Source organism: Prinia subflava, chromosome 8 (assembly GCF_021018805.1).
Source record: "Prinia subflava isolate CZ2003 ecotype Zambia chromosome 8, Cam_Psub_1.2, whole genome shotgun sequence".
NCBI lineage: Eukaryota > Metazoa > Chordata > Aves > Passeriformes > Cisticolidae > Prinia > Prinia subflava.
In genome coordinates this window covers 8,180,705-8,204,228 of record NC_086254.1, presented here as the reverse complement: position 1 = coordinate 8,204,228, position 23,524 = coordinate 8,180,705, and the positions used below count along the sequence as shown (strand labels likewise).

The 23,524-nt window shown below is 52.7% G+C and overlaps 1 protein-coding gene across 1 annotated transcript in view; it reads right to left on the bottom strand.

Moving 5' to 3' along the window:
* Positions 1–573: 573 nt before the first annotated feature.
* The window catches only part of NXN (nucleoredoxin), a 46,869-nt gene continuing 23,918 nt past the window's right edge, over positions 574–23,524 (bottom strand). Inside the window, exons 2-8 of the mRNA XM_063402778.1 lie at positions 13,972–14,089; positions 12,467–12,600; positions 12,040–12,140; positions 11,516–11,622; positions 6,452–6,631; positions 3,837–3,961; positions 574–1,758 (exon numbers count right to left, since the gene is read on the bottom strand). Of these exons, the coding sequence (XP_063258848.1) occupies positions 1,576–1,758; positions 3,837–3,961; positions 6,452–6,631; positions 11,516–11,622; positions 12,040–12,140; positions 12,467–12,600; positions 13,972–14,089 (948 nt within the window). The 3' untranslated portion in view covers positions 574–1,575. The remainder of the gene's footprint in view (positions 1,759–3,836; positions 3,962–6,451; positions 6,632–11,515; positions 11,623–12,039; positions 12,141–12,466; positions 12,601–13,971; positions 14,090–23,524) is intronic.

Here is a 23,524-nt window from a genome sequence, read left to right as displayed (position 1 = left end):
TCGTCTGTGCTGGCCCAGCCTGGCTGCTGGCTGTGGTTTTGGGTCAGAAAGGCCAGACTGCTGCCACCTGAACGGGTTGTGCCTGTGCTTACCCAAACTCAACAATCACTCCAACCCTGCCACAGGCCAGGCTGGCTGGGCTGGGGTGTGGGGTGTCTGAGCTCCAGCACTCCTGACCCCTCTGCTGCTGGGACAGCTGGGCTGCTCCTGGAACTGCTCCCCAGTCAGTTCATCACTGCCCAACACTCTGAAACGTGCAAAACACAGGCTGGGTTCATACAGACCGAGCTGGCGGCCATTCCCTGCTCCTGGCAGGGTGGGAAGCTGCAGCAGGATAAAAGGGGAGGCCATAATCCTGCCATGGCTGACTAATGAGCTGAAAGGAAAAGCAGTGGCTTGCACAACACGTGCTATTCAGGCTGGAACGCCCCAGTGGCTGCCAAAGGGCTCCCTCCCTCCTGGGGAGCTCAGGCACAGGCAGGGGCTGTGTGAGCCCGGGGGGAACAGTCCCAGGAGCCACCGATCCATGGGGTCTCTGTCCCTGACAGCAGGACACAGCAATCGGGGAGGAGGTCATTGTAACAGTTTTATTACAAAGTTCCAATCACCATGTACAGTTTTTACAATGTCACTTTTCAAGGGCTCGGCTGTGCTGCTTGGGTTAGGGAGGGAGGGGTTTTTTTCTCAGGGTTTGGGGGGATGTTTTTTTTTGGTTATTTTTTTAAAGAACAGCACCATTAACGTTGAGTTTGGGACACACCTACAAAAAACAGCTCAATCAACTAACACAGAGAGGAGAGGACAATTCATACCAGAGAAAGGGACGAGAGGGGACAGGGAGAGCACAAGGAGGAGAGAGGTGGGGACAGCCCTGTGGGGATCCCCCTCCTGGCTCAGAGTGGGAGGGACAGAGGGAATGCCCACCCATGGCAGGGGGACGGACCCTGACACGCACAGCCAGCGCTGCCTAAGGCTGTCGGTGCTTGGAGTGGGGGGTGGGAAACCCACAAGGGAAGGTCTCACCCCCAGGAGGAAGAGCTTGGCTGTGCCGTGGTCTTTCAGAGGTTGTCAGCAGTTAAGACTTTGTCTTGGCCTTGTCAGGGCACTTGCGTGGGAGAGAAAGGACTGGCCAGGGGCAATGGGGACGGTTTCCTTATTGCTTCCTGGAAGTCATTTAGTCAGCAGGGGTGGTGAGAAGGGAAAGAAAGGGGAGGAGGAGAAAGAAAAGAGCCCCAAGAACCCCACCCACTGCCTGATGCATACGTTGGGAAGAACACCATGCAAAAAAGATTTGCCTGCTAGCTAGTGCCATGTATAAAATAACGATACGGTAACAGTTCTGGCCTGGTTATTAGAGAATATATCACCATGAAGCACAAGCGAAGTCTCCAAACGCCAACAACTCCCTGCTCAAAGTGCATCTCGAGGAGTTTGCTTAGGAGAAGGATTCACTGCGTAAAACAAGGCACCACAAGGAGGTTGGATACTGGGTCGGGCGTGAGGACACGCTGGAGAATCCACAAGCGGCGGAAGAGAGACCTAGTTTTAAATAACGTCTGTTGGCGCAGGGGCCCCTTAGATGGGCTCGGGTTTTAGCTTGTCTGCTAGAAAGTCGCTGACAAAGGCTTCCACGATTTCGGGCGTGATCTCCTCCACATCCATCACGTACTTGGCCCGAGCCGACATGTCCAGGATGGTGAGCAGGGGTGCAGCCTCGGGCAGGTTGGTGTAATCCCGCAGGGAGTCGGTCATGTCGTCCTGGAGGCCAAAAGGAGAAGGACAGAGATCAGCAGAGTCAGGACACCGGGAGCAGTTTGCTGCTGCCACAGTGTACCCAAGAGGCTGGGCCTTGCCCCAGCACTGCTGTACCACGAGCACAGCAGGCAACATCCACCTTGGTGCCTGCTCTGCTCGTGGTTTGTGTCAGAACCAAGCGGGATTGGTTTATCCCAGGCTGGAATGGGACATACACTCCTCCAACCCAAAGGCACTGCTTCCAGACTGACCTGCTGCCCTGGCCACCCCAGAGCCTCCAGGACATCCACAGCTCACGGAACTGGGGATAACTGGAGAATGTGGGGAGTGCCAGCACAGCCATGGCCTCACTGCTCACCAAGGGTGGACACCAAAGGGACCCAAGCACACGCTCAGAACAAAGCAACGAACAGGAGTGGGACGAAGACCTGCGCCTTGAGCCAACAATGAGACCCCACCAGCAGGTCCCAGTGGCACACAGGACCAGCAGGCTGCTTGCAGGGGAAGAGGCCTGCCCTCCCCTCACCCAGGCACGGCTCAGCTCTGGGCACAGGCAACACTTTATCCCTCCCAAGGCTGCCGGCACCGGTGCGATTCATCTCCAAGGCCAGGCCGCACCCGTTGCGGGGCGTTGCTGCGCGCCCCTTCCGAGGGGCAGGCATGGAATCCATCCACCTGGTTGGCGGCCGGGGCTCTGCAGCGCGTGGGGAGCTCCGCTCGCGCCTCCCCTTCCTCTGCAGAGGTTTCTGGCGCAGCTGGACCACGTGGCCGCCAGGGCCAGCAGGGCTGGGCTCGTCGCCTCGGCCGCCCCCCACCCAGGTGTCGGGGCGCCTCGTGTCCTTTATTGACAAAGGCACCAAGGAATACTTTTAATCAATGCAAAATCGGTGCAGACGGTGCTGGCAGAGCAATGGGAGGCGCCTGCTCCGGCCACGGCCGGGCTGCTTTGTGCGTGGGGGCCGGCGGAGCCCCAGGGCCAGCGCTGCCGGCTATTGAGGTGACGGATGAATGGGATGTGCCGGACGCTCCCCATTCTTCGGGCCGGCCGCCGCAGGGCCGTCGGGAGCTGCATGAATAGCAGCAATGTTTCAGCTACAGCCGGCGAGCCGGAGGAAAACGCTTCGCAGGCTCTGGGGGAGGGGGGGAAGGTCCCGGACCCTCCCAAAATAGCCCTTTCCAACAAGGGACTTATTCAAGGGTGCGGGGCTGAGCTGGGATGCTCAGAGACCCGTTACGGCGGCGGGACGCTGCACGGAGGGGGCCAGCGGGGCTGTAGAAGGTGGCAGTGGGGGCCTGGCCGGCTGGGGGGGCCTGGGTGTGGCAGTGGGGACCCTTTTGTCGCAGGGCGGCTCCGGAGGGCTCCGCGCATGGAACACTGCGGCTGTGACGTGGGCGAGCAGGGACGGAGCAGGCGCAGCGGCTGCCACCTGCCCAGGCCCTGAGAGCTGATGTGGGAGGGGAGCTGCAGGCCTGGGGGTGCTGGGAGCTTCTTTGACCCGTACACAAAACCTTCATTTGCCAGACTGCGTCAGGGCAAAGCATCCGTGCGGGGGAAAGGGAGGCCAGAAGTCCTCCAGTCTTCCCGTTTCCCATTCTCTCCAGAAGATCTTTGACTCCAAGCACTGCAGCCTGCACATGCCTCAAATACCATCCCAGCCAAGAAAAACACGGTCAGCTCAGGGAAACAGCCGAAATTTCACTGGCTGGGCCAGGCTGAAACTCAAACCCTGCTCCTCTTCCCCTGCCCAGCCACTTTCCTGCCTGCACAGGCTCAGGGTTGAGCAGGCAGCAGCCCCAGCGTGGCAGTTCCACTCCCTCCCACCTCCCACCGCCTCACTCTGCCTGCCCCTCTCCCACCTTCAGGCTTTTCCATCTTTGAGCAAACCCTTTGCTAGAAATAATATCCAGCAAGGAGAGAACAGACTGAGTCAGGCCTTAAGTCTGGTTTTGCTCCATGCTCCCTGATAACTGCAGTAGCTCCGTGCCTCAGTTTACCCCTTGAACAACAACAACAGTGGTAGCCAACCCAGCTCAGTCCCCATACTCAGCAGGACACAGCCCTGTGCTCTCCTCTCACTTACCTCACCCGCCACGAAGAAGAGCAACGGTGCCTCCTCCTCTTTGGCTTTGTACTTGGCTATGATTTTTTCAGCTATGGGCTGAATCAGTTGTTTCGCCGCCTCCGACTCCCCGTCATCCTCTGAATCTGCAGGGCACGGCGTTGTGGAGACAAAACAAAAAGAGGCAAGGCAAAAAAAGGAGGTTAGGATGAAAGGATGCAAACGGGCCGGGCGCTGGCAGCTCAGTCCCACGGCACCACCGTGCAGGAAGCCGGAGCCCAGATGTGCTGCATGGACTTCAAAGTCACACAGTCCTGGAGCAATCCCGGAGAAGCTGAAATGCACCACAGGGAAACACCTAACAGAACAGCAACTCCTGCTCCCCAAATACTCCCCTGCTCGCTCCCTGGTGCTGCTGGTGATGTGCAGGGACAAACAGGCACAAAAAAAAAGCTGCTTTGTGGTTTGAGCATGTTTTGAAGACCGAACAAAGGCGCTGATCTGAGGCTGCTGCCACCCCTGCCCGCCACCCAGCATCCCTGTGCCTCGGGATGGCAGAGCTGCAGCTTTGCTGCTCCAGTCTCAGCGCTGTGAAAGCAGCTTTGATTTGACAGAGATAGGGCAGAAAGAGATGGCAGCATCAATCAAATGCCAGTCACCACTGAAGTTCAAATAGTGAGCTGGAAAGAGGAGAGTCTGCGTCCTTGGGAAGCGTGGAGATTAAAAGATTCCAATTCAGGGATAACTTTTAAGCATTAAAGGAAGAAGGCAGAAGAGAGCCTCTTGTCTCCCCTCGTGGTCCCTGATGTAACCACCACAGGTCCAGCCCCCAGCTGGGACAAGCCATGCCCATGCCAGGAAAACTCTCTGCCTTCGCTTCATACATCCCTGTCCTCCTCTCTGACTTCTCCAAGCAAAGCAAGAGATTCCAGAGATGCTGCACGCTGGATTTCAGGGTCTGTGCTGCGTGCATGGCAGTGATAAATACGCCGAGTTGCGAGGTGTCTGCAGGGATTGATTTTCCTACAAACATGGGCGGCTGGCGGCGCTCCAGGCAGCCCTGCACACTCTGGCTAACCCAGCCCTAACCCCTCTGGGGAAGGAGGAAGATCAGTCAGGATTGATCCAGCACCAGCACTTGCTAAGCCTGCCTTCTCCTGGGGGTGCTGCTGCCTGTGCAGTGCAGGCACTGCTCTGCTGGGGGGTCTCCCAGCAGGACAAAGCTGGCCAGGAGCCCCCATTCCCTGTGCCTGCCTTGCTGCAGCACCAGCTGCATCTCTGCCCCAGCACATCACTGGGGGATTTCATCAGGACCATCCATCCCCAAACGCACCGAGCAAGAGCCCCAGCTGTTCTCCTGATGAGCTGTTTGCAGCAAGGTGATAGAAAAACTTTGCTCAGAGCAAGATAAAAATAACTCTTTCCAGAGGCCTGCAGCGCCAGCCCCAATCCATCAGGCTTGGCGTGGCCAGCCGGCCCTTCCCACGTGAGGAGAGGATTTTTGGCTCTGTGCTCACATCCCCTGCTGGGCTCTGCTGAATAAATAACCAGGGTCAAAAGGAAATCTGAAAGGGAAGAAGGAAAGGAGCGAGGGCTGTGTTATCGGCGCTGCAGAGGAGTGTGTGCTGCTCACAAAGGGCACACGAGGAAGCGGGACACGAGCCCTGCCCTGGCCCGGGCACAGCACCAGCAAGGCAAGGAGGGCTGCTTCAGCACAGCCCCTCCACACAGCACACAGGGGACAGCTGCACCCCCTCAAGAGCCCAGGACCCCTCAATTCCCTCCCTGGGATGCTGTGAGCACCCCAGTGCTGCCCACCCAGGGCTCAGCCTGCAGCACAGCTCATCCCAGCCATGCCCTTTCCTGAGTTATTGTGTCCATTGCTGGCAGGGAAGCAATGAGGAATGAGCCATCCGTGCTTTGGGTGAGCTCTAGGCCTGTTTCTAACTGCAGGGAAGCTTCACGTGTGGGTTAGCAGTGAAAGGACAGGAACTTTGGGAAAAACTTGCCCTGTCCTGCAGCCAGGGGAATGGGGGAAAAAAGGACCAGCAGAGCATGAAATGCTGCTCTGTCACAGCCCTGTTCAGCCAGGGGCTCAAGCCCTGAGCTGTGGTTTCAAGCACAGATCTATAATCCCTCGTAGAGACACTTCCTCTGGCTCCTCTGTAACATCACGTGTGCCTGAAGTCCCTGCCCCAGAAAGGCTTTTCCCAGCTGTGACAGTGTATTTCTCATACCCCCAACACCTCATCAGCATTCCTGTCCACAGCCAGCACCACACCTTTGTTATGACAGCTCCTCTGCGCTGCTCCACCGCATCCCAGGGCGGTGTGTGGGAGCTGGAGGGGCCCCGTGGGCACAGCAGGCTCTGGCAAACCCCTAGGAGCTGCTGTGGTGCAGGAAAGCCTCCAAGTCTGTCCTAAGGGGCTTCCACAGGGAGCTCCTTCCTGAGCTGGCCTTTCTGTGAGCACACAGTGATGGAAACCGGAGATGGAAGTGATATCCCTTCCTGGGAACACTGTCATCCCCAGAGGCAGGCTCCCAGCCCCGTGGCCAGCTCTGGCCAAGCTGGCAGGTCCCCCAGCCCCTTCCCCAGCACAGGCTCTGCTGTCCCAGCAGGGATGCTCCATCCATACCTACAAAGAGAACGAGGCAGGGACCCTCATTCAGCTGCACGGCGTTGGAGTCTGTCAGCTCCAGCACGGGCTTGGGGTGCCAGGGGAACTCGCGGCACTCGACGTCGTTCAGCACCTCCACCCGGCCCTGCCGCGTGATCACGTCTCCCTTGGAGTCCAGGACGATCAGAGTCGGGATGCCTGCAATGGAAAAAAACAGCGAGGGGGATCAGCCAAAGCATGAACTGGCCAGAGACAGGGTGTGGGGAGAAAGGCCTCTTCCTATGGCCTCTGGCTCTGGCAGGAGCCCAGCGAGCCTCCTGCCTCTCTGCAGCTCACGGAGCGGGGATCAGGCTCCCTGGATCCTGTTTCCGTCCTAGCAGAGCACTGCAATTCAGGAAGCGTTTGAGCTCTGGCATTGCCTGCCTCTCCCTGCCCAGCTGCAGGCAGGGATTGCTGCTGCCTGGTGCCCACGGGTGCAAACCCCACCGTACCACCCAGTGCTGAGATGTGGCTGCCTCTGGAAGAGCCCAGTTCCCAGGAACTCACAAGGCCTGCAGACAGCAGTGGCCAGGAAGCAGAGCGTGTTCCTTCCCAGAGGAACACCCCGTATTTCTGTCCCCACAACCCTCCAGCACTCTGCACTAATGGCCCAGCCATTTCCACAGCACGTCCCTCTGGGGACTAACAAAGCTGTGCAGGAATGTCCAGGTCTAAGGAACCTGGCAGGATGTGCTCAGGAGATAGCCAGTGATGGCCTGGCCCTTGGGAAAAAGCAGCATTTTGCCCTGAGCTATGGGACTGAAAAGTTTTGTCATAAAGGAGAACCTTTGTTTAGGAGGTGAACAGAGTTGCAGCAGAGACACAGCACAAGTCACCAACTCAGATGTCACAGGCAGTGGGGCAGGTTGGACACCAGCTGGTGACCATCCCATCTGATAAAGCACTGGCTGCCTGGCCACAAAACAGCCACAGGTGGGTCAGCAGGAGCGTTTTGGTGACCTCATCTGGAAAGCACACCATTCCTCTGTCATCAGGCAGACAAAGAAACATCCCACAAGGAAGGAAGAGGGGACAGCGGGATCAGGCCCCAAGGGACAAATGAAGTGACCAGTGTTAGTGCCAAGTGCTGCTGTCATTGCTCATCACCCGGGCTTTGACCTGCTCTCTGTGCAGCATCTCCTTCACCCAGCACCATCCCTGGCAAGTTGAGGCAATTCCAGCACTCCTGCCTTTGGTCCCAAGGTTCATTTTAAAGCTCATTCCTCAGAACCACACGGCAGAGCCCTTCCCTGAGCAGGGCTGGCAGCGTGTTTGCCCCTGCCAGGCTGCTGGCACTGCGCTCCCGTGTTTGTCCAACAGAGGGTTGCTCACAAGCCCTGTGCACTGGAGGCATTTCCCTAGGAAATACACGGGGCCATCTGTGTGTCCCAGCCTGCTGCAGCTCCAGGCCAGCGGCCGCATTCCCGTCATTCCAGCCCGGCGCATTCATGCCTGCGCTGGGGCTGGTGCTAAGCAGCAGTGCAGGAACCCGCCCAATGGCTGAGCTTGCAGATCCTTAGGGTACGCCAAGAAAACCATTTTGTATCACAAAAAGGTTTATTCATTACCTGCTGGTAATTCAATGTAGCCCTAGGGCAGGGATGGGTTAAACAGACTGGAAGGAATTGGGAAATCTCACACGGGCCCTGTTCTTACAGGCACAGAGTGCTACTGACACCGGGACAAGCACTCTGGTGCTCAGCAGCACGCAGGATTGGGATCTGGATCCTTTTGGGATTGCTAACCCCACCCCAAATGCCTGCTTTTCATCCATTATCCATGAGGGACAGGCTTCTCAGGTCATCACTCAGCCTGAGCTGCACTCCCAGGCACAGGTTTCAAATGAGCTCTGCTGATCAGGGAAAATTACGGGCCCAGTTTAGGCACAGATCGCTGTGATTCTGCAGCTATCAAGGATTTCATCCACTATTCAAAGCATTCATTCAGACATCCCCTAATTTGCATATGCAGATAACCTCCTTCCCCCCCACCCAAATACCCAGCCATTAAACCTCCAACTGCAAATACAAAACTGATTCAGAAAACAAAGTATTTTTTAAGATAATTCACATCCCTGTCTTCTCATGTGACCTTTGTGACTACTTCCCCAAAAGACACCCCCTGTTTTCAGGGGACACAGACCTGCAGGACCAGGGAAACCATCCTTAATGTTATTCACACCTGCTAACCCAAATAATTCCCCCTCCCGGCTCATCCCAGCCACTATTTGTTATTTTAGTGCCTTTTGGGGGATTTGGTAATTGCCTTAAGTCATAACACCAGAATTTACTTATCAAGAAGAATCAGCGATCAGGCACTGCAATGAATATTGTATAAGCTTGGATGAGAATTAGCATAGACAGCCTTGGTTGGATTTCATGCACTAGAAAATGGATTTGGCTCCCACGGGGCCAGCATTTTATGAAAACACAGGGGCCAAATGGTTTGTTACCAAACCTGGCAAGGCATTTACATATTTATATATTAAACCCCAGACCCGACATTGAAATCTCATCTGCGTGAAGTCTGTTGGGTGAGTGATCACAATCTACGTGAAGCAAACCCCACACCAACCACAGCACAGGTGCTGCTTTTTATTGCTGTTTTTTCACTTTTTCAGAAGAAAGCTCTAGAAATCTCCTGAAGCAGTGGCCTCCAGGCTGTGAGGGTGACCTGTGGGTGTCTAAAGCATGGGGAAGGGAGAAACAACAGTTTTTGGAAGGCATTGCAAATCCCACCAGGGGGAATATTGGGGAACTCAGAGATCTCATGAGATACACAACAACAAGGGGTGGTTCCTATCAAAGCATCAAGTTTATTACTGCTCCCCATCATTGGAAGGAGAGCTAGGGCCAGGGGATTTCACCCAAGGCAGGACTGGGAGCTGCCTGCACAAAGGGGAATTATTTCTAAGCAGCCACAACACAAGACATGGCTCTTTCTCAGAACAGCACTGCACCCAGAAGCAATTTACTAGAGGTGGTTTGGTAGAGCCTCTGACTGCACATGAGTTATGAATAGAGGCATTCAAGTAAACCCAAATAAAGGCCTATAACTCAACTTGCATTTTATACTGAGTTTTTAAAAGTTGTAGGGGCCAACACAGGACTAAAACAACAAGAGATTTGACTCTCTTGCTGCTTTCCACCACTCAGGAACTTAAAGCAGACAGAGAAGACAAACTCTTCTGTTGTTTCAATACCCAGCCTGCAAAAACAGAGGGAAACCACCTCATGTTGGGCTCACAACCCAAGCACCAGGATGGCAGCCTGGACACTCTCACTGATCATGGTGCAGCTCCAGAGAGAGCTTTCAGAGAGGCAGCAGCACAACCATGAATGTGGGGAAATGCAGATGTGGTCACACAGATCTAATTTTTCATTTAGGTGGAATAACCATGTGTGGTAATGACCAGAGCCCACGACATCCAGCTCTGTGTGCAGGAAGCTTTTGTCCCTGGTGTGAAAAGCCTGACTGCAGACAGACAGGCAGCCCCAAAGTCTGCATGAAGCTGAGATTCAGGATAACATCAGAGCTACCTGGGCACAGGAGAGGACTGGGGTGCAGGGGAACAGCCAATATTGACATTTTCAGGTTGGCACACGACAAAGAGAGCTACCTTTAAGAAGGCAGGGCTGGAGTTGGAGGGAAAGCTGTTGTAACTGTTTCCCTGGCTACAGCATGCCTGGTGTTCAAGTATCCATGTCTGGACACCTTATTTACAGCAAGTCCTAGTGAAACTGGCAGCAGTCCTGCAGCGCTCAGCCGAAACCAGCACTGGAGAGGGTTGTAAGCGGGCTGGGGAAAAGACGGATGAATTTGGAAAGCTCTGGCCTCGTGGGAAGGTCATTAAGCAGCAACGTGATGGCTATTTAAAGCAGGCAAATGGTTATTCTTGGGCTAAGGTCAGGGAACAGGGCTGAGTGGCAGCACCTGAGCTCATGCCAGAAGGGGAGTTTGGGGACTCCAAGGAGGGATTATTTCCTCCTGTCACTCTTCCCAAGCCCTCGGCCACCTTTGGCAACCCTCCTCCTTCCCTGCAGATCACATGAACATTCTGCCAGCCTGCCTCCACCTGGACAACATGAAGCTGTGTCAGGGGAGGTTCAGGTTGAATATCAGGAAAAGTTTTTTCACCCAGAGGCTTCCCAGGGAAGTGTTGACAGCACCAAACCTGTCTGAGTTCAAGAAGCATTGGGACAAAGCTTTCAGGCACAGGTTGGATTGTTGGGTGTCCTACACAGGGCCAGGAGCTGGATCTATGATCCTGACAGGTCCCTTCCAACTCAGCAAATTCTCTGATTCTGTGACATCACACAGAAAGAGATGGGAAACAGCCACATTGCAGCAAGGCCCTTCAACCACTGGAGAAAATATTTGTCTATACATGAGATCTCCTCACCAGCCCGTCACCTTGCACACCTCTGTGCTGCAGCTTGTCCCCTGCAGGAACAAGGTGCCAGCCCCCAGGAAGGCTGCTGTGAGCTTTTATCATCTTCCTGACTCTTTGAAGCCACACAGACACACAGAGTCTCTCCCTGCCCCTATGAGCAGCCAGGGCTGCTGGAATTCTGGCACTGGCATGTACAGTAAAAGCAAAGCCATGGTTTACATCAAACACTCTCTCCTTTGTAATTCATGTCACTAACATAAACCAGATGCCATCTTCCTCAGCCCCTGCACAGAACGATGGCCTGCCTTTGCATTACATAAACCAGTAAGAAAATGAAATTTAAACCTTCAAGAAATAGCAAAAAATAAATAAATCGGTAATTAGACAAAAAACATCCAAGCCAAAATCAGCTTCCAAGTTTCCAGGAAGAATTAGGTTGTTTATGGAAGTCCTGTTTCAACTAACAGCTTGCCTGGCAGGTGGTAGGAATGTGAGTTTGTGGAGAGCAGAAACATGAAGCGGCTCTGCCTGGGGCACTGTGCTTTGCTTTGCTGTTTTCTTGGTTTAGTTAAACAAGAGGAGACATTACAAATACTCAACAAAAGGGGGAGGGGAGAAAGGAGATCTGTGCCTCGTGTGGCCTTTCCTACCTTGGATGCCGTAGAGTCGGTTCAGGCGTGACCGTCTGGCCTCGTCGGCGTAGGGCACGGCCACCCAGGGCATCTCACTGAAGTACTGCTTGAAGGAATCCTCTGACCTGTGCAAGGGAACAGGCCATGGCATGCAGAGCCCTCCACCTGCCAGGCTCCTTCCTCCTTAAAAACCTGGCCTGCAAAGCCTTTTATCCCTCCCACCAAAACCCATCCGCTGGGAGAGAGTTAAATCAAATTTAAAGCCCCCAGTCCTTCACGAAGAAGTCCACGGTGTGTTTTTCCCCAGTAAAATAATTCAAATTCTCCGGGGCATCTGAATGCCAACCCATGGTGACAGCAGCAGCTGGAGCATCCTTCAGAGCCCAGAGCCACAAGACACAAAGTGAAGCACAGACTGCTCTTGGTGACCCCACTCTGCACTTCCCACAGGGCAGAGGGAAAGGCCCCAGGCAGCTTTTCTGAGCCTTTCTGATGCCAGAGCCAACCTGCTGTGCCTGCACAGGCTGTCAGTGCTGCCTCACCTGTCTGCACTAACGAAGAGGATCTCAAACTTCTGCCCTGCCTCCTTGATTTTGCGGTAGGACTCCACCAGCACCCTCGTGAGGCTTCGGCACGGCGGGCACTGCAAAACACAAGCACAGGGAGGACATTGTCCCCTCCTCAGGACCAGTCCCACACCCAGCAGGGCCAGGTGACCGTGAACTGGGGTGACCTCCTCTTTGCTGCAGTGCCTGAACGTGGCTGGGGTTTATGGTCTGTAAGTTACCAACAAAACCTCTTCTATCTTTAAAATCTGACCACTCTCCCCCTTACAGGGCCAGCTGAGGATGACACTCCACTGCAGTAATGATGATCAAAGCATCTTAAATTCTTCAGCACCGACCAGCCCAGGGGTCTTTACTCTCCCTGAGCCCACTCCAAGTGCTCTGCTCAGCACCCCCTACTCACCCAGTGCGCGGAGAAATAGACCCCGACGTGAGAGCCCTCCAAGGCACTGCTGTCCAGTGTCTGCCCATTGCTCCTTAGCAGAGGCCCAGCAACAACTTCACTGAAGGGTTTTGGCCCCCAAGGGAACTCCAGACCTGGGGAGGGGCCGGGAGAGGGGTGGAAAGAAGACACAAGACAGTAACATGTGCATGCAGCTTTTACAGTTTCGGAAAGCTTCACTAGAAAAAACATCCCATCTTCAGGATACAGGGGATCCTGTCTGAGGAACCTTGCTGGGGTTTATTCCCCTCCAAGGGGGATGCAGAACACCTCAGCTGTCAGGCACCACCACAGCCCTGCCCTGAGGTGAGGAAGCCAAGCTCTGCACTGCAGCCAGGGTCACCTTTTCTCTCAGGGAGGCTGCACCCAAGTCACAGCACCTCCAGCTTGACAAAGCCTGCTCTGGTTTTGTGCCTGATGAAGCATCTTTTCCTTATCAACAGTGTTTATTTTAGCAAGACAGGGCAGGGTGGTACATGCTCAGGAATGCAGTCAGAATCTGTCCCTTATGCTGATACTAACCACATATTTTTGCACATATCCATACATGTCTTTATTTATAAACCTTAGCTATATGTATGTACAAGATGGTGTGTTTATACCCATATATCTCCATATATCTCACACTACCCCTCTGCACCCCAAAGCAAGCTGTGTGTGTACACACAAACACGCTCTGAATCATCTGCTGCCAGCTCCCAGGGCAATCCATCCATGTGTTCATCCAGAGGGGAGGAAACATCACAGATGGCTCAGGCCACAACATGTTCCTGCTCCACAGCTCCTGCCACTGAATTAAAGACTCTGTCAGTATTTACTGCACCAAGAAACAATGAGCCAGTAATAAAAGAAATGGATGGACAACTACAGCAGATGACTGATGGGTCTGCAGGGTCTGTGAGTAAGGGCACATTTGGCTTGGTGTTTTTTTTTCCAATTTGGCTCATTTGGGTTTTTCCAAATTGGAGGGAGATAGATTTAACACCAACTCCCAGCACAGCAAACCTCAGCAAGGGAGAATTGTAACATTTTTCTGTTTAACTTCTAAATAATGAGAAATGCATTAACCTGAGTGTGATGTCAGTGATAAAAGTTCCACTCAGTATTCTGGAAGGATTCTGCTCCCAAGATATGGAAAGTCTGGGCCCTCGTTCTGTCTGTCCATGTGTCTCCATTAGGGAAAGATCCAAATTTCATGTTTCAGTTAGCCTAACCTTTTCCTCATTAGCACTCCAGACAAAAATCCTGGAGGGAAATTCTTTGTTCTTTTCAGTAAGCAAAACCAAAACACAAGATCTGGCAGGAATGATGCAGAAAATTTTATGCTGAAAAAAGCACAGTGCTTTGAATATTTAAGTATGACAATAGTTCTTTGTTCCCTTCCCCCCAGGCCATTCAGAATGAACTGAGATGAGGAGGCAGCTGTGTGTCCACATTTTTTTGGCACAGGGGACTCCAGGCCTTACCTTCGGGGTCATCTCGGATGACCAGGAGGCCGTTCCTGCAAACCACCTTCCCAGTGGAGGCATCGATAAATATTAGGGAAGGAATGTTGGAGACTCTGTACTTGTTCCACAGCTTCAGCTGTAAAAGAGATTGGAAGGGGAGATAAGGGAAGTAAACCTGGCTTCGTGAAGAGGAAGATTTTGGAGCATTAGCATCTTGCAGAGCAGAGGTCAGAGGTGAGCAAAGAAACTGAGCTGGTGCTTCAGGGATGAGTGTGAAGGAATGTGAGGAGGAGCTGCTGGGCCAGTGCCCAGAGAGCCCCTCACCATCCCCACCATCCCCTCAGGACCTCAGGTGAGACCCTCACACCTGCTGTGGGCTTGCCCCTGAGCACAGGCAAAGCTTTTCCTCCTCCTGCTTTTACTTCTTTGCAAGTAAAATGGGGATAATACTTGCCATGCTTTGAGCTCTTTGTTTAGAAGACATGGTAAGCACAAATACTTTTAATGCCACTGCTCTGAAGCAATTTGTAATGCTTTCCTGGCTGTTTCCTCCCCTCCCACTTCCATGTTCATTAAACAAACCAGCAACCTCTGCCAAGACACAGCCAGGCTGAGCACAAGGCCAACACCAAAAAAAAATTATTCTGCAACTGGGGCTTCCCAGGTTTGTTCCCAGGAGCTGATTAAGGGCTTTGACATCAGCCTGGGGGCCCAGCTCATTCATCCTGCACTGCCAGCTTCGCAGGCTGATGGCCACATTTTGGGCATCCCAGTCTGGCTGGGCCTGTCTCCTGGTCACTGCGTTTTGCAGCGAGCTCAGCTCTGCACGACATCGGTGACAGAGCCCTCTGGGTGTCACACACTCCTGGGCTCACGTTCCCCAGGATATGCTTCTGGCACAGGATAATTTAGAGCTTGATTCATGCACAGAAGCTGGCTGGGATGAGGAGGAGCAGGAGCACCACAGCTGCTGGCACAGCCCAGCCTGCAGGTGTGGGCTGGCAGAGCTGCTCTCCCCACCACGCATGGAGGAGCTGCTGCCATCACCTCATTTTCCTCACATTTCTCCAAGCATTTCAACCCTAACAGCCCAGTGGTGAATTATCAAACTCTTCAACAAAAGCCAAACCATAACCAAGAGCCAAATGGGGACAGAAACTAATCTCCAGCTTCCCCTAACATCAAGCTCTGCTCTGCAAAGCCCCTCAGGCTCCATGAGTTTACAACGTGCCCCAGTTTGGAGAATAAAAGCCAGGCACTGGAGAAGCACAGAAGGGGCCCACCAGAGAGCCAGAGACACCAAAACACGATGTGCTGCTGCTTCCAGCAGTATCTCACAGAGAAATGGCACCCACGTGTTCCCAGAGGAAAAACTCTGCAGATCACTGTCCTTAATTTCAAAGAAAGGCAATGCCATTTCTCAAATGGGAATGATCTGGGGACGTAGAGAGAGGCAAGGTTTTGTGTCCTACCCACCAGCCTTCCATTTTCAACAGATATATTAATGGATTAGCAAACCAAATGGCCTTGGGCATGAAAAGAATAAAGAAACTGTGCTCAGTGCAAACCAGCCCCCTCACAATGACGGTGTTCAAACCACAGAAGGTAAAACCCACTTCTGTGAAGTTTAAAGGTTGGTGGAAAGCTCTTTATAAGGATCACAGGCATTTAACAGGCTGCTGCAAACAATAAGGAAATTACAACTAGCAATCCGATCGCTCTCTTTAAATAGTTGCTTACATTACACTTCATTTTGCCAAGTCCTTTGTATACAGAAGCAGCTCCCCCGGGGCATCACGGTGGGTCCTGGCAGCTTTGCTTGGCTGGGGAAGCAGCAGGGTCTGCACTTTGGAGCCAAGAGGCTGCACAGACTCGCTGTGCTCAGAGGGATGGGGCTGGAACACCCCAGATAAGGGGACAACACCAACTAAACCTGCTCAAAGCACTGCAGCAAGCGTGGCATGGTTGGCTCCAGGCAGTCTACGAGGTCCAGCACATGTGGCAACTCTTGCCAATAGCTGGTTCTGGGTCTTCTCAGGATGTGTAAACCATCAGGCCCCACTGGACACAAAGTGCAGGCACTGCTCTTGGCTTCCCAGACATCGCTGGCACAGGCAATCTGCAATCCAGACACTGTCCCCATGAAATCAGGAGCTGCCACTTCTCACTCATCAGTGAGGGTCCACTGGAGAATCCCTCCAGCAAGCATGAAGCCAGGTGAGTGTCAAAAGGGTCAAAAAGCATCAAAAGAGGTCAAAGTGACATCTGTTGCTGCTGGGGGATCACGTCCGTCACTGAGCTCTGAGACTTGAACCTAAAGAACATCATGTCATGCTCAGTCACACCTTGGGTGAATGACAAAAAGCAATTCAAATGGAAAGGTTTTACCCTGCACCTGTGCAAAAGCCCCCAGACACAACTCACCAGCCCAGGTAACACCAAAAAACTTTCAGAGCTTCATAAAGCCTGAGCAGCACTTCCTATTTTTAACAGATTTGCTGCCTGGTTTATCACTGAAATGCATCACACACCAATGAACAAACACAACAACTGCATACAAAGCAACTGGAGCTGGATTGCCATTTGAAGCCTCCTATAAAAGCCTTGAATTGGAAGTTAGTGGTCTCGATGCACTAACCATATTAATTCCATCCAGGAATGTGCTGTTTAAAGTGGGAGCAGTTTGGTTTGATGACTCCCCTGTGTGCCAGGAAAGCTGATGGGGAATGAGAAACGCACGCGCTGCAGGAGGAGTGCCAGGATCTACCACAATTCCCACCACCCTGGCCCTCATCAGCCAGATCCCAGCCTTTCCAGAGCCTGTCAGACATTTGGGAAGGAAGCCTGATGGCTCCTTTTACTGCAGGTCTGACCTGAAAGAGCAGAACCTTGATAGGAAATGGGTTGGTTCATTTTAGCCAAGCTGAAGACAGCTCCCTACAGGATTCCCACGCTGTGCCACTATTTCACACCTAAACTGCAGCTTCCAGCAAGGACATCAGATCTCCACCTAAACCAACCTGTCCTGTGGCAAACCACTGTGCTAGTTAGCTTTTCTCAGGGTAAAATGCCAAGGATTTGCACATGTGAGGGTTGTGCAAAGGGGACAAACTCAGCTTACACCCACTGGTTGTGGTCCATGCAGAAAGGGAAATCCAGGAGAAAAAAAGGCATCCCTGGGTACCTGCACAACCACACACTTCACAAAGGATTCTGTGTCAGGCTGGGTGTGGGATGCAGAAAGCAAATTACAACTTGCTGTGAGACCGCGGGCTGATGGGATGATAGCTCAGGCAGCAGGGCAGAGTGCTGCCTCAGCAACTCTGAAAAGCTGTTTTTCCTGCCGTGAAGAGGATGACATAGAAATAACATACTCCACACACTCTAAGGATTTGATCATCCATTTAAAGAGGGGATCTCTGCTCCGCTTCCCAACAGCTGTTGCAAATCTGTGGGATCAAGCCAAAGCTAACACAGATGTGGAAATAATCTACGGACTATTCAGCCTGAAAGCAGCTGATCCTCTCGCAGCGCCCTCCGCTCCTGGTTCAGGCCTGCTACAGTCACTGCTCACCCCAGGACACCCACTGGAGAAGGAGTGAGGAAATACAGCCCCTCATAAGACTCTGTGTAGGCTGAGCAGACTTACAGAAACTTCCCTGGCTCCTGTGCAGGTGGTTTAGTGCAGCCATCCAGTGGAAAAACCAGAGTCACCAGATTCCTCTGGTAACTTTATCCCTGCACAAAAGCATCACCACGATGTCCTGGAAACCACAAACCCTGGGAGCTCCCTCCATGACTCCATCCCCAGCCAGCTTTGAGAGACTTTCAGAGATCCCTCAAGATCTGAGGGCTGAGGCGATCCCCAGACATCGACCACGCAGCAGCACAAGGCTGCTCTCCCCACCAGTACTGGCTCCATGATTCCCCTCATCCTGATGACTGGGAATTCCTGGCTGAGAGGCTGGGGAGACATTTGCAGACAGCCACAGTAATTTTTCCAGATAAAGGTGTCAGACAAGAGGTCTCCCCAGCAGCCCACGGCTGTTTCTGCGCAGGGCTGGCACCCGGCCGGGGCGGATGAAATCCCCTCCTGCTCTGCTCACTCTGGTGGGGAAGGGATCCCCCACTTCCAGCAGCTGCTGGGTGCTATTTTTGGTTGTGCTGATTGATTTATCAGTCCTGGTCGCATTCACTCGCTCACATAAATCCTGAGCTGCAGCGGTGAATGCTGGCAGAGATAAAGCACAACTGCCTGCAGCGCACTGCGCCCTGGCTGCTGGGAAAGTGTCCTCCCACCCTCCTTGGGGGCTGCATTTCTCTGCTCTTGTGTGAAACTGGACCATAAAAGCTCTCACACTTCCCTCTTCCATAGCACATGGAGCTGACTGCCCAGGGAGGCAGAGGGCAGACATGGTCTCTACTCATCTTGCAACCCACACTTCACCCTGGCCAGCAATGGAAGACAAAGTCACTTTAAATACTCAAAGGTAGCAATAAAATGAATATATTCCTGCTGTGGATGGCTGCTGCTTTGTACCAAAACAAATGTAAAGCCACATTTCTAAAAATTCACTCTTAGAGGGAATACCCTCGAGGCTCTGGAGAATTCTGGTGAGGCATTGGAAAGACCTCACCTTAAACCAGTCCCATGAGTGACCATGTGAGAGCACAGAGGGGTTTCCATTACAGCATGGGCTCAGCTCTTGCTGGTCTCTCATTGAAGAGCCACAGGCTGAAACACAAAGTCTGTCTGAGGAACACACGAGCAGCACTCAGGTGGAAAAGTGCCCTTGGTGCAGGGCTGCAGGGAGCAGCAGAGCCCATTGCCCAGCTCTGCCTGCAGCCCTGCCACACAGAGCAGCTCCAGGCTCAGATATCCATGGCCATTCCCAGTGCTCCAGCGCTGCGGGAACTCCTCTGTCCTTGCTCACTGACAGTGTTAAACTGCAGCTTTTACATCGTGCCTTAAAGGGTTTACAAGCACCAGGGGCCACCCAGGCTCTGCAGACAACAGGCTGCTCCCTCTCCCTGTCGATTTAAATCTAGTTCACGCCTGTCCCTACGATTCAAGCTCAGCTTGGGCAAAAGCTCCTCTTCCAGCCCTCCCTCACTGCTGCTTTTCCTCTGTGCATCAGGGAAGCCCCTGAGCAGAAGGGGAACACAGTGAAGGAACAACACAGCCAAGCAGCGGGGGGAGACCAGATGGTGCACGCCAAGGTCTGACCCCGTGACACGGAGGAGATCGAGCAAGGCTTGGGATAAATTAATGTCCATTGTGCTGCTGCTTCCCTCTGAAAGTAAATCAAAATCTAATTACAAAATACAATGGTGAGAGAGATGTCTGCTCTGGGAGCGTTAATGAGCTGAGGAGGGAGGATTTGGAATTGTAATAAACAAGATTGATGTGAACAGCTGAGACAGACAGCACAGGGCACTGGGGCTGCTGGCCCATACGGACACCATCGCTCCCCTCCATGTGCACACTGCCTGCAATGGCTGAAAGCCCAGTCAAAACCAACCTTAGCACCAGTTTCCCCTGGCACTCAGCCTGCCAGCACCTGCTGTGGACATTCCAGCAATATGACTCGGTGCAAGCAAAAAAAAATCAAAAAATCAACCCGCAAGTTCTGCTTGTCACTTCCATCCTCGCCTTGCTGCGGCTCCACGGTGGGACACTGGCACAGCACGGTCCAGCTGGTGGCTGCCCACATCGCCCCACAGCTGCTGGGGGGACAGGGGAGACCCTGAGCTTTTCTTCCTCCTGACCAGGGAACACAGCAGCAGCAGGTTTGGAGGCGAAGCAGAAGGAAATCCTCTCTGCAGGTTCCTGGCATGGCAACCAAGGGCTGCTCTTTGTTCCCCTGAGCAGCTCCACAGCCAAAGGCTGGGATGAGGGACCTGGGCCAGCCCAACCTCATGTCCTGGCGTTTCCTCCCATCTTCTTCCCTCACCACGCTGTTTCCCCAGTGCTGGATGTTGCACTTTGCAATTTCCCAGGCTGTGCCATCCAAGGGACTGAGCGTTTTGTTTGAGGGCAAGGCAGCATGTGGCTGGCTCCGAGCACAAGCTGCCTCCTCTCCCCCTGACACACACACAGGCTGACAGGCTGGATCCTCCGCAGCCCACATCTGATAGGAAAACATTTAATTTGAGCAGAGCTGAAGAGCAGTTAACATGATGTATGGAGAGCAAAGCCCCAGGGCCCGCAGCAGACACGGGAGCTGGCCCGGTTGTTTCACATGTGCAGGTTTCAAAGAGGTGCTGGGATGGCAGCTTGATTTGATCTCAGGATCAGGAGGAAGCAGCATTTGACTAAACATACAGATAACAATACAGGCAGGAAATCAAGCAGGGAGGATGCCACCAGACAGGCTGGTCTGTCAACACTATGAGGATGTTTTTCATAAACATCTTTTTTTTCAAATGTTTCTCAAATTATATTGAATAGCCCAAAGATGATGCAGAATTTAAGGATGCAGCATTGCACCCAGGACTAAGAAATACACCTCCATGTACTTCCAATAAATGTTCTTTTTTCCTCCATGCACACATTCCTTTACCTCTTAAAAGGGTGCTTGCACATGAACAAGGTATTTAATAAACATTTCTTCTTTCTGTAAACACACAAAAAGCAGCGAGGGCAGCAGGAGTTAAAGCGTACATGGGAAAATTTTAAGACACATGTAGAAGTGTATCATCCATGGCTCCTATAAATTACACCCCCAAATGACTAACACTGAGTAAGAAATAGCTATGTAAACACAAAGGCAGTAAGAAAATACAATAATTTCTGTCTCTCTATGGGAAAGGGATATTTTTCCATCTGTTTATAGGAAAGGCGAGGGGTGGGGTGGGAGTCTGGGATGTTGAACTGCAGTTCAGGGCCTCCCTTGGTCCCATGTCTCATCTGTCACTGGAAGTGGGACAGCTGCCAGGACATTCCTACCCACTGCCTTTGCTGCTACTGTTCACTTGAGTGCTGGCAGCAGTCTCAAGGCTGAACACCTTGCAATCCCGGATCATTAAAAAACAAACACTTCTGAAAAGCCTTGAGCTTAGACAGAGTTCCCACCAAACACAAAAGCCTTTTAAATCAGCAAGGAAATCGGGATTTGTTTTTTTGTTTTGTTTAATGCACACAATGAGGTATTAGTGGGGTTTCTGTTTTGTTTTCAGTGGTTAATCCGAGAGGGAACCTTACACAATCAGACCAACAAAATCCTGGAAAACAATGGAGTATTTGTTAGCACTGTAACACACCCTGGGGAGTGAGGGCTCCAGGATGCTGCAGCCAGGAGCCTCCCAAGCAGTGACAAGCCAGCACCAGGACATCCCCCAGACCAAATACACAGAAGATTCCTGTAAAACTATCAAGACTATCTCAGATACCCTCTTGTGCTCACTGTTGCTGAGGTATCCACTGGGTGGATGGCAAATTTGCTTTTCTACAGCACCTTTTGAAATGAAACAGCTCATCCATCGCATCACTGTGATGCTTCTTTACAAGAATCTCCACTCAACACAGCTCTTGCATCACTGCAAACACTCAGACTGTCTAAAAGCAGCCACTTTTCTCCAGGAAAAATCTCGGGAGAGGCTGCACTGGATGGTCTGGTCCTCCCTACAGCTGCATCCATCTCGGTGTCTCAGAGCTGACAGCACTGAATCTCATCTGGCAGCACTCCTGGTTTGCAACCCAAGGAGGATTTTCATGCAAAGGTCACACAGCTGCAGAGCTACAAAGGCCACAACCACAGCCCTGGCTGCGGGGGCAGCTCTGGGCTTTGCATGCAACAGGCTCTGCTCACAGCCCGGGAGGGCGGCACAGCTCAAGGGATTCACTCTAACCACAGATCAAAATATGCCAGGAACTAACCAGAGCCAGTTGCTCTCAAGCTCCAGCTGGAAAGAGCAAGCCCTGCCAGTGACAGCTCCGAGTTATCCCTCTCCTCCTCGGCTCTTGGGGTGGAAGGGATCCCACAGCCTGTGTGACCCAGCACTCACGGGGGCTTCTCCTTTGGAGCCCCAAGTCATCCTGAGCAAACATCAACCCACCAAAACTGCTCTGGGCTAAACCACTGATGATGCTGATGTGTTTCCAGGGCATCTCTGCCCTCCTATCACTTCACCAGCACAGCTGAGCCCCAGAGCTGTGCTGGCCTGAGCCAGCACTGGGTGCCCTGCGGGGAAGAGCATCCGAGTGAGGCTGACACGGGCAGGACAGATGTAACACAGGCTGCTGGAAAATGCTCTCCTGCTGAGCACTTCCCTCCCTCCTGCTCCCCAAAGTGACACTCAGCCCCTCGGCAGAAAGGCTGGAAATGCAAACCTGCCCCGGCCAATGATCTCTAAATGGGAAAACGCCACTGAGAGTCCCACGTTTGCAATTAATCACTTGTACACATTAAAAACCAGGGCAGAACAAAGCTGCCCAGAGCTCAGAGGCACCAACAGCTCAACTGCAGTACAAACCAGCAGGTAGGAAGCTGGAGAAGCCACTTCTTCATCCACTCCTTTTGCAGAGCAGCTTTTCCATCACACTGTGCTCCAGCAAAACTGGGGAACAGGGAAGGGAGGGACAGGAAAAGGAGCAGAGCCGTGGTATGGGCTGGGCACAGAGGAAGGGGAGGGACAACCAGCATGGGGCCAGCAGACAGGGCTGAGGGGTTTGTGACACACACACACATGGTGGGCCAGGTGCAGGGCAAGCAACCCGATCCATCCCCGAAACCCAGCACCGAGCCACAGGAGGCTCCCGGCTCCAGAGCCATCAGGAATGGGACAGCAGCCTGCAATTCCCTCTTCTTCATTTTAAGGCATCGTGCAATAGCCAAACCAGTTAAGAAGATGAGCACAGACAGTGAAAAATCAGTAGCAAGGTCAAAAGCTTCACGGATGAAAGCGGGAAAATAGAGTTTCCCAAAGAGCCAGGAGTCTCTGGTCAGCATATGGACGAAGGCAGGACACTGGTGAGAGCCTTGGCCACCGTGTCCCCCCTGCCACCCCGAGCACGGCACAGACAGTCCTGGATAAACAAGGAGCTGCTGCCAGGAACTGATGAAACGTGAATCCCACGGGGGTGTTCAAAATGTCAGATAAGATGCATCACATTAATTCCCTCTACTGACAGCCAGCCCCAGCTGGAGGGGGAGGCTTGGAGGCTGCAGGATTCAGAGAGCCAAGGATACCCAGCACCAGCTCTGCCACTGAATCTCTGAGTCACAATCAAAACAGGAGGTGACACAGAGGGCTGCATGGCAGGAGGGCTACCTCATATGTTTTTGGTGAGAATAAAGAAGATTCTGTGCAAAGAAAAGGCAAATTGTGTGTTCTTTTATAGGACACCGAAAACTTCTGTGCGCTGGCAGCGACCCTCCTCAGATGGGGCTGTATTTCAGCTGTTACTATATTCAGTTTGTAAAATGCTCTGGGATGATAAAAACCACTCCAGAAACAGTTACTAAAACTGTTTCCAGGAAATAGATTCACAGAGCTGGAGAAAGCCTGGTGTTTTTACAAGAGTTTCAACTAGAGAAAGACCAAAGTTAGGCAGGAAGTTTTGCCTCCT